This window comes from Drosophila yakuba, chromosome 3R, assembly GCF_016746365.2.
Source record: "Drosophila yakuba strain Tai18E2 chromosome 3R, Prin_Dyak_Tai18E2_2.1, whole genome shotgun sequence".
Taxonomy (NCBI): Eukaryota; Metazoa; Arthropoda; class Insecta; order Diptera; family Drosophilidae; genus Drosophila; species Drosophila yakuba.
In genome coordinates, this window is record NC_052530.2 from 14,748,857 (window position 1) to 14,763,628 (window position 14,772).

General features: G+C 39.4%; 1 protein-coding gene across 2 annotated transcripts; it reads right to left on the reverse strand.

Moving 5' to 3' along the window:
- Window positions 1-2,423: 2,423 nt before the first annotated feature.
- LOC6536878 (calcyphosin-like protein) lies at window positions 2,424-4,687 on the reverse strand. Of its 2 annotated transcripts, XM_015192494.3 has the most exons (6): window positions 4,545-4,687; window positions 3,493-3,641; window positions 3,279-3,398; window positions 3,158-3,215; window positions 2,799-3,011; window positions 2,424-2,742 (listed from the first exon to the last, which is right to left on the reverse strand). In XM_015192494.3, exons 1-6 carry the CDS (start codon window positions 4,548-4,550, stop codon window positions 2,641-2,643), a joined length of 648 nt encoding a protein of 215 aa, XP_015047980.1. In that variant the 5' UTR covers window positions 4,551-4,687; the 3' UTR covers window positions 2,424-2,640. The 2 variants fall into 2 exon arrangements, with proteins under 2 accessions (XP_015047980.1, XP_002097447.2); XM_002097411.4 differs by lacking the exon at window positions 4,545-4,687 and having other exon boundaries at window positions 3,493-3,712.
- Window positions 4,688-14,772: the final 10,085 nt, after the last annotated feature.

The window sequence follows — 14,772 nt, forward strand, 5'->3', positions numbered from 1 at the left end:
GATTTTCATGTTTCGCCCGACGACACAGAAAGAAAAACGCATCCCTTAAGGTAGGCATCGATTTTATAGTCAAAACTGATAAATGGTAAACGAAATATAACTTTTTTTCTGTAATCTGAAAAATAGTAATGTGTAAAATCAAAACAAAACTTTTATTTTCAAAATTTTTTGTTTTTCAGTGTAACAGTCGGCTTGGACTTTTATTTGTTGGTTGTATTCGTTGCTTGTGCATATTGTGAATGCGCGCATTTCGAGCACGTGATTGAGATTTTTACATTTAAAACGTGACTGAAATATTTTGCAGTTTCGTCACTTCGATGCCTACCGCAGAAGGATACACTCTCGCCATTTACCATTCTGCTGGCTCACTCCTGCTCCATTATCCTTTCTCCGTTCTTCATTCTCCAATGCCATCCTTACCATTCCGTATTCCGCATGCAATGAAATGTATTCAATACTCCGTCAATGATGTCCCAAGGACTGTTGGCCTGCGGCTGCCTTTTATTATTATTATTTTTATGTGCTGCTCTTCCATTTGTGCGATCCCCTCTTTGCCGGTCAGTGTTGTCCTTTCACCTTTTGCCTTCCTCCTTTTCAATCAACGGCAAATGGCCAAGTGCTAACTAGATTTAAATAATGCATTAGTCGCTGCTGTTGAGAAGTTCGCCATTTGACTGTCCATGGCAGTCTACCAGTTTCGGTCAAGTTTTTGATTTTATAATATGTATGACATCGAAAGATGAATTTAAATACTTCTTAAGGGCGCCAAAAAAAATAAACAAAATTTAGATTGTAATATAAAAATGAATTACAACTTACAAGATAATCGTAACTGTCGAAACATACTTAAGCATTTATACCTATTGTGCTTTCTTATAATTCGACTCTTAAGAAATCAGTAGAATACATTTTTCTTCCGAAAGCCAAAAAATCGAACATATCTAGTCCTTGGACTACCAAGAAATGCAAATGGCAATGAATTCTGCTGATATGTGGTTAAGTTAGTGAACCCGACAACACGCCTAAAGAAAAATGGCAATTGAAAAGTGTTTGATTAGCTGAGCCATTTGGGGCTTCGACAGGAAGTTTCCGGCAACTGAAAACTGCCACAAATTCTCAATTGTCGTTGGCCAAAAACTTGCCGAATAGGAGAAGCTACCCAACGACAGTTGCCAGGCTGTAAATAAAATTTAATGAAATGATACGATAAAGTTGCGAGTGTGTGATTTACACACAGCCGAAACGCAGATAGTACTGCACAATTGCATATGCACTGCTAGAAAATACAGTTAGGCTTTTGAGTAAATATATAAACATATTGTAAGCATTTTAGCGTTACGTGTTCATATTAAAAAACAATAAATTTTGCCAAGTTATATTGAAGCTATATGTTTATAATACTCCAATTTGTTAAAACACCTATAAGGATTTAAAAACAAAATAGGTTAAAGGTACTGACTGCCAACATTGTTATCCCAATTTGCTATACCAGTTCACCACAAATTTTAAGCTATTCTTAATATTTTTCAGTGCCCGGCTTGTTAGGCAAGTCTGTTTCCCAGGGTTTTCTCACACATCTTCTGCGGAAGTCTGGCTCTCTCGTTCTTTGTACCAGTGCGTAATTTCAACATTGGCAATTAAAATTTTGTATGAGTTGCTTGCAATCAGTGCCCAAACTTGCCACACACAAACAAATACACTCGCAGAAACACCCACACGGATGCCCGCACACAGTTGCAGGCGGCGACAAACTCAGCTGGTGTCTGTATAATTTAAAGCATACATTTAGGCTGCCGGTCCTGGCTGTGTGATAAATGCCAACCAGTCAGCGCACACACACACACACACGCAAACACACTCGCACAAACACCCACCATCACCCATACAGCCAAACACCGATGCGGAGGACATCAGTTCGCTGCTGCTGACAATTCCAAACAATTTGCCGAGTCTGGCAAGCATTTTGGGCTTGACTCCATGTTCGGGGCTGTGATTGCCGTCTTCGGCGCTCTGCTTTGATTATAAGCCACGCCCACACAGAGGCATGCGTGGAGACACTAAGAAAAAAAGGTTTATCAAGCATAAGAGACCTTATCGCCAAATTACTAGGGGCTTAGGACCGCTTACAGGTGGTTTGAATTACGCTACATTAATTTTGAATGCCTGGCTCCACAGCATGTCTTTCTATTGTCACATTAATCTCTTAGACTTGTATATTCCTGTAATAAGAACATATTCAAATTATTTTTCTCTGTGTATCCACCCAGCCGGGCTTTAAATCCAAGTAAACTACGAACAAATGTTTAGAGAAAACTTGTAACTTGTTATTCTGCATATTTGACAAACACTTCACATGCTCACAGCTAACGAATGTTAAGTTCTGAAAACCTTAAATCCATTGAATCCCAAAACTCCGTCAAGTATTTCAAATTCGAATTATGAGCAGATATACTTTATTTCTTTGCAATTGGAACTTTGCCCACATGGAGTTCACATTGAGATTTATTTAATTGCAACCAGACGTTTTATTTATTTTCTCAATGGTGTATAAATAGGACATGAGCGGGACTAAATTCTAGGCAAGTAAAGTGATTGAGATTACAGTCGAGTGCTGGAGTTTTGGTGAGATTTGTGCATTATTTACATGACGTAGGCCCGTCGCATCATCAGATCGAAGTACATATCATTGTCAATTGAGGCACTAATGGTGGCATAGTAGTTGACAAACTCCTCACGTGTTATCTGAGGTACATGATATTTTAAGTTGTTTATATGCAGAAACAATCTTTAAGACTCACCTTTCCATCCAGGTTACCTCGACCTCCCTCAAAATTGTGCAAAAAGTCGGTAAGAATTTCATCCTCGGACTTCTCTCCGGTCTGATACTTGGGATGTTCTTTTACAGAATACACATTCTTAAGATCTTGAATGGTAATTACTCCATCATCATCGCGATCCATTTTGTTAAAGGCCTGGTCAATAATATTCAATCTGCTCTGCGGCATGGGGGGCTGCGGACAGGGTATATTTCCATAAGTAATTAAATGATAGATAAGAACTGACTTATGTAATTAGTTTATGAAAGCAAGATGAATACATGACGATTGAATTGTATCCGTTGGCATATGCAAAAATAAGTTATATTTCTGCATCTTACCCTTAATTTAAGAAGGAACTCGGTCATGTTGATCGATCCACTACCATCCTCATCGAATCTAAAGAGAGGGAAATTTAATATTTCTGAATCTCATATAGTTAAAAGAACTGCTCTCACTCACGTGGCAAACATCTGCTTGATCTCCTCCTCTGATACATCCAATCCGGTGTCCCTAATGCCGGTGATGAACTCCACCTCGTTTAGAGCCTTGCTACCATCGTCGTCCATCGCCCGGAAGGCCCTGCCATGAATAATCGAAAGTTAAACTGTTACTATTGCATAATCCATCGCAGGTCCGATTGAAATGTCGTTAAAATGCAATAAGGCAATCATACCTGCCCAGCCCCAGAATGCCTGTTGCTCCGCGGCTGAGGCACAGCAATCGCAGCTTGGTGATGGGGTCCTTGTCCTCGCCATCTGTCAGTTCCCGGAGCGCTTGACTCGCCAGGTTGGCCTCCAGGGTGTAGAGGTCGCTGTTCGGGGACTTTGATTTAGGCATTTTTAGAATTTATATGTATGTACACGTTTAATTAAATTTGAAGTAGTTATCAGAGAGTTTTCACAATGCCTACTTTCGTTACCAAAATTTTTATTGATTTATTTCGATTCCAGTAAACTTGAACACCTGTGGCATTGAATACTCTTCTCTTTTACTTTCTAATGTAGGCGTATAATTACGGAAAATTACCCATGAGTAATAAGTGGTATGTAGTGGCAATATAAGGTAGCAATACTTGAACGAAAACAAATTTAAAATATCTTAAACAACAATACAAATAATAGCTTTTTTCAACTATATATATATAGTTAGTTTACTAAAGCATTTTATCCCGACCTTATTTTATGATTCTTTTGCATATGTACTTCGATATCTAAATTATTTCAGTGTGTATTTTTATCTCAGCCAAGGCAAATAAATATGAGTGAATCAAAGCCATTGTATCTAATTATTTTCTTAACAACTCTTATGGCTATTCCAAGTACTTTTATTAACGCGAAAACATTTAAAAAGTGTCTAACAAAAATATCCATTTATGGTTCAAGTAATTAAAGCCACTGTGCAAACACAAGCAATATAAAAACAAAAGATCCCTTGAACCGCAGTGAATCATTCGCTTCGCCTCAGCTGATTTTTCTCAAGACGCTCTACAAATGTTTCGTCACACTTTTAAAGCGACTTGCCTTCAATTAAGTGAATTTCGTCACTAGGCAAGGGGAGTATATAATCAGCTGAAGAGGTGTAACGAAAGTGGTGCAGATTTTTAATTTCGTAGAAAGCCCTTGCGCACTCTTCCAGATTGGAACCCAAGGTGAAGGTCGCCGACCAAGAGTTTAGCCCCACAAATAGAAAGGAAATGCGAGAGTAAAAAAGCCAACCCCAACATACCTCCATGTTTTTATTCGTGAATAGACCTTTTCACTAGTTTTAAACAAAATTTGATGGAGGCTTGTTTTTTATAGGCGCCCAACTGAATGGATAACTGCAAGATACTTGTTACTCTGGCGGCTTTGAAATGCAAACTGAAAGCGAAAAATAAAGCGGCGGCAATGAATAAACAGCCAGTCGCTCGTAAAGAACGAGATGGCCCGATACGGAGATGGGGAGCCAGAGTGAGAGGCACTGATATGGGGAGCACCGTGGAACGAGTGGAAATGAAATATGAGCTTTGCCGGCTTTTGTGGCGGGGGAAAACTAGTTACTAAAAAGCATTTACGCTCATGTAGAGCAGACAGTTCGCCCCAGACAGAAAACCCACTGAATTGCCAGCTCACCTGACTCATCCGCCTAATAACTCGCTTGCTTTTGCCAGTGTTGGCAGCTTTATTTCAAAATAACAAATCATAAATATATTTAAAATATTATTATGTTGAACAAAAATGAATTTTTTCTAATAATTGAACATGTGTGCCTATTATATGCATACATATGTATAACTAATATATTAGAAATGTCTACAAGTGCATAAAGATTTCGGTTATCTCTATTGGGCTACAGATGGCCAACACTGCTAGTGGAATATATCTGGGGCTCTAAACATTTTATTTCAATTAAAAAGTGGCTAGTTCCCAGTGCCTACATACCAATTTCGTGACTGCCCTGTCCAAATGTTTACTTTCAGCCAACACGAGCCGACAGAAAACAAATATTCAAACGCAGTGAATGTGGCCTGTAAAATTGATCTAGATAAAAAAAACGAGTGCACCTGAAAGTATGCAATTCAAAGTGTCCACGAGTTTGCCATTTATTTGGTTTGATTTAATTGGAGTTGCAGGGCAACCAAAACAGAAAGGTCAAAGTTAAACAAGCATTGGTTTCGATTACTGGCCTTCAAAAATATCAGGGTATAATAATGTTGTGCCTTTGAGTTAAAAGTTAAGTTATTAATTCTGCCTCTGGGCTTTGACTCGCAACAATTAAAATTTATTTAACTAATAACCCTCTCTCTTTCAAATAACTATTTTGTATCAAATTAATAAGAAATATGTTACTTCATTTTATGATTACATTTTTGTTTATTTTGCTTGCTTTGATTTTGTTGTTGCTAACTGTAATTTCTTAAAATCTAATGCACCACCCTAAAAAATTTGTGAAGCAAACTTGATAAATCGATTACAACATTTGGTGCAAAAGCAAAATATTGTGGTAGTTCAAGTTACTTCTTTGGGTTGACATTTGTTTTTGTTACAATTCCGGTGGACATGAAACGTAATTTAAAGAATCGCCTTGAACTAAGTAGCAATTGGACCCAGTTTAGCCGGTACACGTCTTATAATATGCACACGCCCCTGGGAGCTCTGCCATGTCATACGACCATTATGGAAAATAAGCCAAGCAAACGTGACAGCACAATATTTTCACTTCGACCACCGTGTTTGTTTAGTGCGGCCCCAATAATTAGGCATGAATCACTGCCGGCGGCTAACACTGCGTATACGTAATATGCACTCGAATAAACCCTTTAAACCGGTACTTAGCATGGTTAGCAGAGTAATGTCGACGTTTATTGTTGATAATTGATTTATTTATAATAACCTTGAGGCTCCAGCCCTTCGTGCGAATCTCCCTCAAGAACATGCCGCCTAACGAATTGGAACTCAACTAAATTCAGCCCGCTTGTTCTAGTAACTAAAATAATAAAGGCCCCAAAAGTAAGTGGAACTAGGCAACAGCTCGGGGTGTACCACAACACACTGCGAAAATGAATGGGACAAGGTGACTCATATCGAGCCTTTGAACTTGTCCCTTTTTTGTCAAAGAAACCACAACAAATAATACCACTTATAATATACAAGTTGAAATTGGGTCAAGAACTTGCCTTGTGTCCTTAAAAATAAGGAAAATTTTATTCATTAATACAAAAAAATGAATTTTCACTAGTGGAAATCTATTTTTGATAAGCTTTTACTAAGAGTACCAACTTTTCTCCTGTCCGTGCTCTTGAGAAAGCTTTTCAGCAGGAAGGGAGGCAAGCGAGTGGCCAGTGGAAATGACCTAAAGGTTTTCCACCTTTTCCACACATTTCCCCAGCCGACTGACTGTCCGTCTGAGCGTGTGGGTGTGTGAAAGGGGCTGTGGAAAGTGGGTGGGGCTTCAACGAGAGAGTGTGTGCATTGATGTTGTCAACGCATCATCTGAGCCTGAACTCAATCAGTGAATCACTTCACAATTCGCTGATCAAAAGGAAAACAATCATACGCATTTGAAGTGTCAGAAATTGCCAAAGAGGAAGAGCGCCAGTTGAGCGAGGGAGATAGCCTGACATGCGAAAGAGACGGCGACAGAGCGAAAGCGGCGAGAAGAAGACCAGGACCCTTTCGTCCTTTTTGCCATTTTGCCATGTTGACACACTCAAAACTCTGTGACTGTGTGCGAGTGTCTGGCGTGTATTTTCTTTTTAATCAATTTATATGCAAATAAGTGAAATGCTTAACTGAATTTGAGCTGTCTCCCTGACTGACTGACTTGCCCTCCACTCACATCCCCTTCAATCACTCGCCTGCCTTTGCCTTTTTGCCAGTTTCTTGATTGAAAACGTTAAACGCATTGATTAACGAAAGACGCAAATTCGACAGAGACTGGGATTTAATTGAACTTGTTGCCACGGAATTCCCTTTGCCACGTCCACTGATTGCCACATCCAACTTTACCCATCCGAAAGCCAAGATCTTCCACAGACTGTTGCAAATATTTGCCTGACTAACACTAGAGCAGGCAGTTGTCAACCACATTTTACTAATATCCCTTTCAACCCAACAAAGTTAAACTTCACCAGAAACTTCCACTGGGATAAAATTAAATATTTTACAAATAATTCGTATAGCTTCACGGTATTTATTGCATATATTTAAATTATATTTGATTAGGTTTTATTTAATTTTATATATTTTGAAAAGAATAATCCCTTCTTTCTTACACTTATTCGCAGTGCATAGAGTAAGCTCCATCCCCCTTCCCTTTTTCATCAAAAGCGAGAACGACTCTCACCTAATCCTAAACATGGAGGAGCACCTTCATCACACCGGCGCCAGTTTTGACAGGCCCTCGAGAATTTTGGGTCTTTGTCTGTGGCGACGCCTGTGTGTAAATTGATAAAATCAACTTGATAACTTCATTTCATTAAGTAAACATTAATCACATTAACTTTTGTGCCTTGTGTCGGTTTGGGACTGGTGCCGAAATTAACCCTAAATGCCTTCCCCACTTCAGACCGTAAGATCTGTATAATTTTAATAAGAAAATCTGCTTGTCTGCTTTTCACACGCTCCCGACCTTTGGACCACAAAAGGCAAAAGTCTGCCAGGAGTGTGTCAATACATATTCAGCTTTGTATCTTTGCGCAAAAGTGTGTGGGTGAGTAGGTGTGTGTGTGTGGTATGAACCCTTGAGGTCAAGGCGTATAAAACTTATTACTTAATTTAAGTTGGGTCGCCAGTGAGCTTGACAGTGCCGAGGCACCACAGAATTTATAATGTTGGCAAATTTAATAAAATGCGAAATACATTTTAATACATTTCGTTGGTCGAACGGGCTTGGCCTTTGTCCTAATTTTCGAAATGAGCATCTGCATATTTCAATTTCCAACAGATTTACATAAATTTCATAAGCCGAACTGAGTTGAATTGAGTTATTCATGAAAAGGGTTGTTTCTGCTCCCTATAAATGGGGTTTTAAAGAATGTTTATATGGTTTGCGTTCGCCTCATTCAAATCAATGCTTTAATTCTTTAAGGACCCAATAGAAAACTTGTTCAAGCATATACTAATAAAGGTGGTTAAAATTTTATTAAGTATTTTACATCGTCAGGGCATTTAAAATTCGTCCAGAATACGACACATGTTGTGGTTTAAACTTAGTCCCAGCCATACTGTCAACTCGTCTGGACCCGAGTATGCTTTGGGTCTATTCCCGACACCATGTGAGTTTTGATTAGTTGGTTTTGAATGACTGGAAATTATTAAAACTGTCAAGAATGATCAAACCTGATGACGGACATTCAATGCACACGCATCCGTAAACTTTTTTCATTTGGCTGTTGAGCTCGGCCATTAATTGGCAGGATTTTGCATGCAAAAAGTTGGGATGCGGATGCCAAGAGCAGTCCACGATTTGATAGTTGTGCTTATTACACCTAGTGTGCAATGTGGGATATATTTTGGTGGATTTTCTTTTGTGTGATAGGATGCTGTGTGTGGTTGCGTTGTCAAACTTTTCAAATTAAGCGAAGACTTTCTCTCTTGCACGCTCTTTCCTCTCTGTCTCTTTCTCCCAGTTTGCTGGCGTTTATTTCCTAGTTTACTTAGTAACTAAATCACGTTTCTTATTTAAGCTTAAGAGCTCATTAACGCCAGGTTTGAACATTATCATAAAATGAGCCAGGAAACTCGGATCGGAGTCGCGTTTCGGTGTCTGAGTTCCTGCCAAAGTTGTTTCTGTGCCCTCAACAAGCTGTGCCGGCTAATACCTGCACACAAGCAACCGCACAATCACATGCACTGAGAAAAACCAATGGCAGTTAAATTTGTATAAATACAAAATTTACGAAATTCGTGCGAAATCGTACGCACTATAGTTATATATTTTTTAGTAATTACTAATAGCTAGAATTTGTATGTAAGTGAAGTAACTATTTTAGGTATTAGGCTGAATAATTTGAAAGACTAGTAGATACTTGCGATATTAAAATCAATAATACTCTTTATTCGCAGTGCACACACACATGCAGCCGTCATCAATCGCCATTGAAATTCAATCCGCAAATTCTAACGAGCGACGACGACGGAGACGACACTCACACTCACACACCCACAGTTTGATAGGCACCGGCAATCAACACACATCAAACACACACTCATGTGAACATGAAAAGGAGAATGGGCGAGGGAAAAGGGAATGGGGTGGGGGTTGGGGTTGGCGAATTCCTCACACGTTGCCATAAAAATGTAAAAGGGAAATAATATAAAAATAGAAAGTTTTCGCACTTCACGTGTCAAATCCTTTTTAATGAGTTTTTTGAAGCATCAAAAAGTTTGCCATTTCTTGCACACTTTTACCAAGTACCCATACCCCACTGCCTCCCCTCATGCCCTCCAAGGCCACTACCCACGTTTTCACATCCTGCCGCATCCTTCACTTTTCACACTATGTTGTTGCTGAAGGTTCTTGCGCCAAGATTTAATTTCATTTTATTTCCCTTTTTCGGGCATTCAGCTGTTCCAGAGACTTCTCTTATAATTTCCAATACTTTCTCGAAATCAATTAGTTCGTATATATAGGGATAAAATTTAACACTTAAGGAAATCATTGGTATTTTAACATAAATTAAAGTTTGTTTAAAAAACTAATCAGCTACAACCTGAGACAGTTGTGAAAGACAAAATTAAGAGGCAGAACTTTGTATTAAATTGTAGTAATATTTGTTGACTCACATTATGAGCGCTATATTCATTTTGAAAGTGTATCGCCTCAGATAATCACAACAAATCGTTTCACCATTCAAGGGTGCATTCAATTCACTGAACTCCATCCAAATCCACTTCATCTGTCTGGGCCCCACGCTCATAAATGATGTGGCACAATTAAAGGCCCAAGCGTCCGTCGTTAACCATATTGCTGGCCAGATCTCTTGGCCAGGTTTTGGGCCACGTTCGCCACGTTCGTCATGCCATCAGAATGCGTGCGTGCCTGCAGTCCTCCGGTCCTCTCCTGGTGGCCTGGCATCCTGCCCGGCATCCTGCGGACTCCGTGTCCATGCTGCCCGTCACGCAGCAGCGTTTGAAGTCAATTTAAAATGAGCATCCGAGCGTGCAGTCATGAGATGCACCCAGCACTATACCCCAATACCCCTTTCAGTGCAATCCTTCACTGGCGATAAAGAGGGAGCAGGTCTGCAGCATGCCAATGCCTATAAAGATTTAAATACTTAGTATTGCAAATAAATTATTTAACAAATTAATTAAAACCTGGTATGTAGCAGGACCATCTCCATAGCACTCTCTAAAAATAATGAGTTGTTTAAATGAAAATGTAATTTATAATACTATTTAGTAATTTACCGTTTGAATAATATATTTGTTACTAACATTTTCGCTCTGTGTGGTCTATCAGTACTTATCAGAGCTATCCATATTGTTGTGATGACCGGGCAGATGATTTGCCACTCGGCCTGCTTCGAGCGGATTGATAATTTAATCAGCTTTGGCCAGAACTATGGCCAAGTGTGTAAGTCCCTTGGCTCGGAAGAACTATTTAATATTGTAATATTTATTTTTGGAAGCTACGTCGAATATTAACTTATTTTTAGGGAAAGATATGTTTCAGTTATGAATTACACCCTGCTGCGGGAGGAGCTTTTCGTTGCAGTGGGCTTAGAGACTTTCCTGTCGAAATTGGAATCTAATTACAGGCCACACAAATGAAATTTCTCTTGTCTCCGCTTGGTTGTCGTTTGCCCTTCCTCCATTCGGACAACTTTTCTTCGGTTGCCTTGGTTATCTGCAAATGCAGCTACTGGAGTTCCAGCCGCTGGCCAAATTAGCCCAAAAACAGTTCGAGTCGCTGGCAGTGCTCCTCCTTCATTAGCCCTCTGCCAATGTGACAGGGACCAGGAGCCAACTTCTGGAGCGTCCGCAAAATGACGTCGCGTCTGGCACGCACAAAAAGTTGCTGAACATCACATTTTTCATTGCACAACACACACAAATTAATTGAATTTTAAGCAACTTTCGCTTCGGCCCCGCAAATTGTTGCCAAATTTATCTAGTAAAACCGACGCAAAGTATAACAAAACAAAAGAATAAAAATAATAAAAATGCGCAGAAACTAGAGTACTCAAATTAAAACTGCAATTTGTTAAACTTAATTTTAAGAAGAATTAATGCATTATATACTCGTTATCGCAAATTGCATAAATACATTAAAAAGTGCTACAATTAATTTATATTATATTATTAGTTTAAAATAAAGAAATGTTTCCAACACAAATAATTATAATAATAGTAAAGCAGCTCGTCACTCTCAAGGTAAAGTAAATGATTTATGAACAAACAACATATTTAAAATATTTAATTTTTCAAAGGACATTCTTTAATAATCAAATTTTGTAATTTTGCTATTATATATTCATAGTAGAAAGGGTATACACAGTGCTGCTCATTGACAGCCACTAAAACTTTTCGGTCGCTGTAACTTGCGGCAGGACATTTTTCGCAGAAGGGGTGATCCGAAAGTGGGGACAGGAACAGCTTTGGCAGCATCATGTACCGGCTAGCTGCGCTGGGACATCATTAGTCCTTTAATTGCCATAAATAACCACAGCCGCATTCATCGCACCCCCAGTGCTACAGGACCACTCCCCCTCCGCCATCTCCACCCTTGTCGACCACTCCCCCCGAGCCCCCCGCCAACGACGAAAAAGTTGTCAACGTTATTTTTGCAACTCTCTCGCAGACTCACACACACACTGAGCAACAATTCCCACGTGCATAATACGAGCGTGTACGTGTGTGTGTGTGTGTTGGCGCATAGTTTACAGTTTTTGGAGCATCATGTTGAGCATATTGTCAAAGGGAAAACGCACTGCAGCAGGCTCAGGAGACAGGATATAGGGTATATGGAGTGCACAGAGAGAAAATTTTATAAAAATTAAGCAAGTATTAGAAATTGGTGGGTGTTGCATTATCAGCTTTCAAATATAAACTATTTAGTATATTTAAATAACTAACAACAATAATATGAACACATACACAATGATTTATTATAATCATGGACTTCATTAAATAATTATATAAATCTTAGCGGATAATATGACACACATTTTTTGCATCTGTTTATAATGACAACCTTTAATGCTCGATAAAGTTAAAGTTCTTCAAAGATTAAGTATAATGTTTCCAGTATTTTGTTATCTGTAATTTGTATACATATATATAGGATACCGACTCGGGCACTTTGGCCAAATGCTATTGCTATTGCCAAATGCCTCGCTCGCTCACTCAGTCAGTGGATGTCCCTTGCCAATTTCTATTGTCGGCTGCGTGCAGCTGCGTAGCCACCAAACCACCAGTGCTCCAGCCACCCTAATATACCCAAAACTATCCAAATCCACCCACAGCCACCCACCACCCGTTGGCATCGATCTTGCGCACTCTGGTGCGTTTTCTGGCATTTTGGAAATCAGTCAACAAATGCAACCACACGGCTTGCAACTGCATTTCCTCTTCTGGGCAGAATTTCGTGTGGTGCCTTTCCATTTTTTTAGTGGGTTTCTCGGTGACTTATGTGGCATGCCGTTGGAATTGACTCTCCACTTGACAATTAGTTGGATGGCCAAAAAGTTTCAACTGCAACTTCAGTTGCTCCTGCATTTCCAGCTGGACAAGTTGGCAAATGCTCTGTAGCATAATTGATGCACACTGAAAATTCCGGGGCACAGTTCCATCTTAAGGTCTGAAAGCTAATTATTTAATGAAATGCCACTCTTCACACCTGAACTCTCATTCAAACTGTTAACCGTTAAAATTAAAAGATTATCTTCTGAACCATTGTTCTTTATTATTGTATAAATATTGTGATTTTATGAATTTAGTGACTATTTCTTAAGTGCAGTTAAGGGGAAAAGGCTCCAGTTTACAAACGATGTTGTCCAAAAATATGATTCCAATTAAATAGCTGAAATAGCAAAGTTGAACCAATAAATCCGATATAACAATCACCGGCCGGATACTTCATTAAAACAGGAATTTGGCATTTAAATAAAGCTTAATTAATGCAAATAGAATGACAGTTTGGACGCTAGGTGCGAATCGAATTTGCATAGTCAAACATTCTAAAAAAGAACGGAAAATTGAATTAAATGCTTCTTGAGTGTAGTCAATGGTAATTCGACTGAGACGAATAAATCGAAGTGCAGTTGATCGACAAACAATAGATCCTGCATCAGAGTTTTCAAGGCCAATTGTTTTTGGAATCAGTGAAATTACAAAGGTTCCCGGCAACTTAATTAACTTCGAACCAAGTCAGCGGCAAATTGGAAACATGGAGCAACTCCTTCACCAACCCTCAGCCAGCTTGACAGCATGGTAATTTCTGCAAACAAAGGCGGCAAATTATTAACAATAACAATAGAAATGGCAATAAGCCACGCTTTTACTGCAGCTGCAGAGCGAGTTGCAGGATTGCAAAACTCTATTTTAGCCCTCTGTTGGAAAATGCGGTGCATTGGAGCATATTAAGTTTACGCTCAGGCGCATCCAGTGAGTGACTTTGTAGCTGACTGACAGCCCGACTCGTTGGGGATTACGGATTAGACAATGGCCCCCCACCCGCAATTGGAGGAGCTTTTGAGGGGTTCAGGGGATTTGGGGGCTTGGCGGCTTGGCGGCTCGGCTTGGGGGGCATTGCAGCCCCTAGACGGGGCATAAATGCAAATAAATACATAAGCATTGTTAGCCGTCGCTGGCTGCTTGCCTGGATTTGCGAATGTCAGAGGCGGTTACAGATTTCGGGGGATTTCGCATTTTTACTGAGGCATCCTCAAAAAAAAATATAGGAAAATATCCCTGAGACAGCCGGGTATGCCAAGCTGACAGCTTATGATTATTTGATTTTGTTTTATTAAAACCCCAAAAGGTCTTTAAATTTGGGAGCTATGCATAATTTACAAATTATCATTTCAGACTTTTTAAAGCTCTAATTATACAAAATAAATTCAGAACAACTAATACTTCCCCACCGCAGGGGATATGCCTTAAATTTCAACCAATCCCCTATTAAGTTCTGTCTTCTCTGGCAAATGTCCTTGTAGAACATTGCCCCTCTGAATGCTAATTACACGCGCATTTGCCCTGTTAATTATCAATTCAGTTTAGCAGACATCGCCGCCATCGTCGTAGTCGTAAAATACCAAAGCGGCGAACATTAAAAATTGTTGGCTTCCTTTGAATTTCAATTGGAGCATCGAGCTCTGGCACATATTAAATATATTTTTGTATTTTCTGCATAAATTAAAATGCAAATCACAAACAGTTTCATTAGTAAACATTGCGAGCGGATAGACTGCGCAGCTTATGCTGGACCGTAAAAGTTCCGCCGCCCGCAGGAAAACGGAATAACGGAA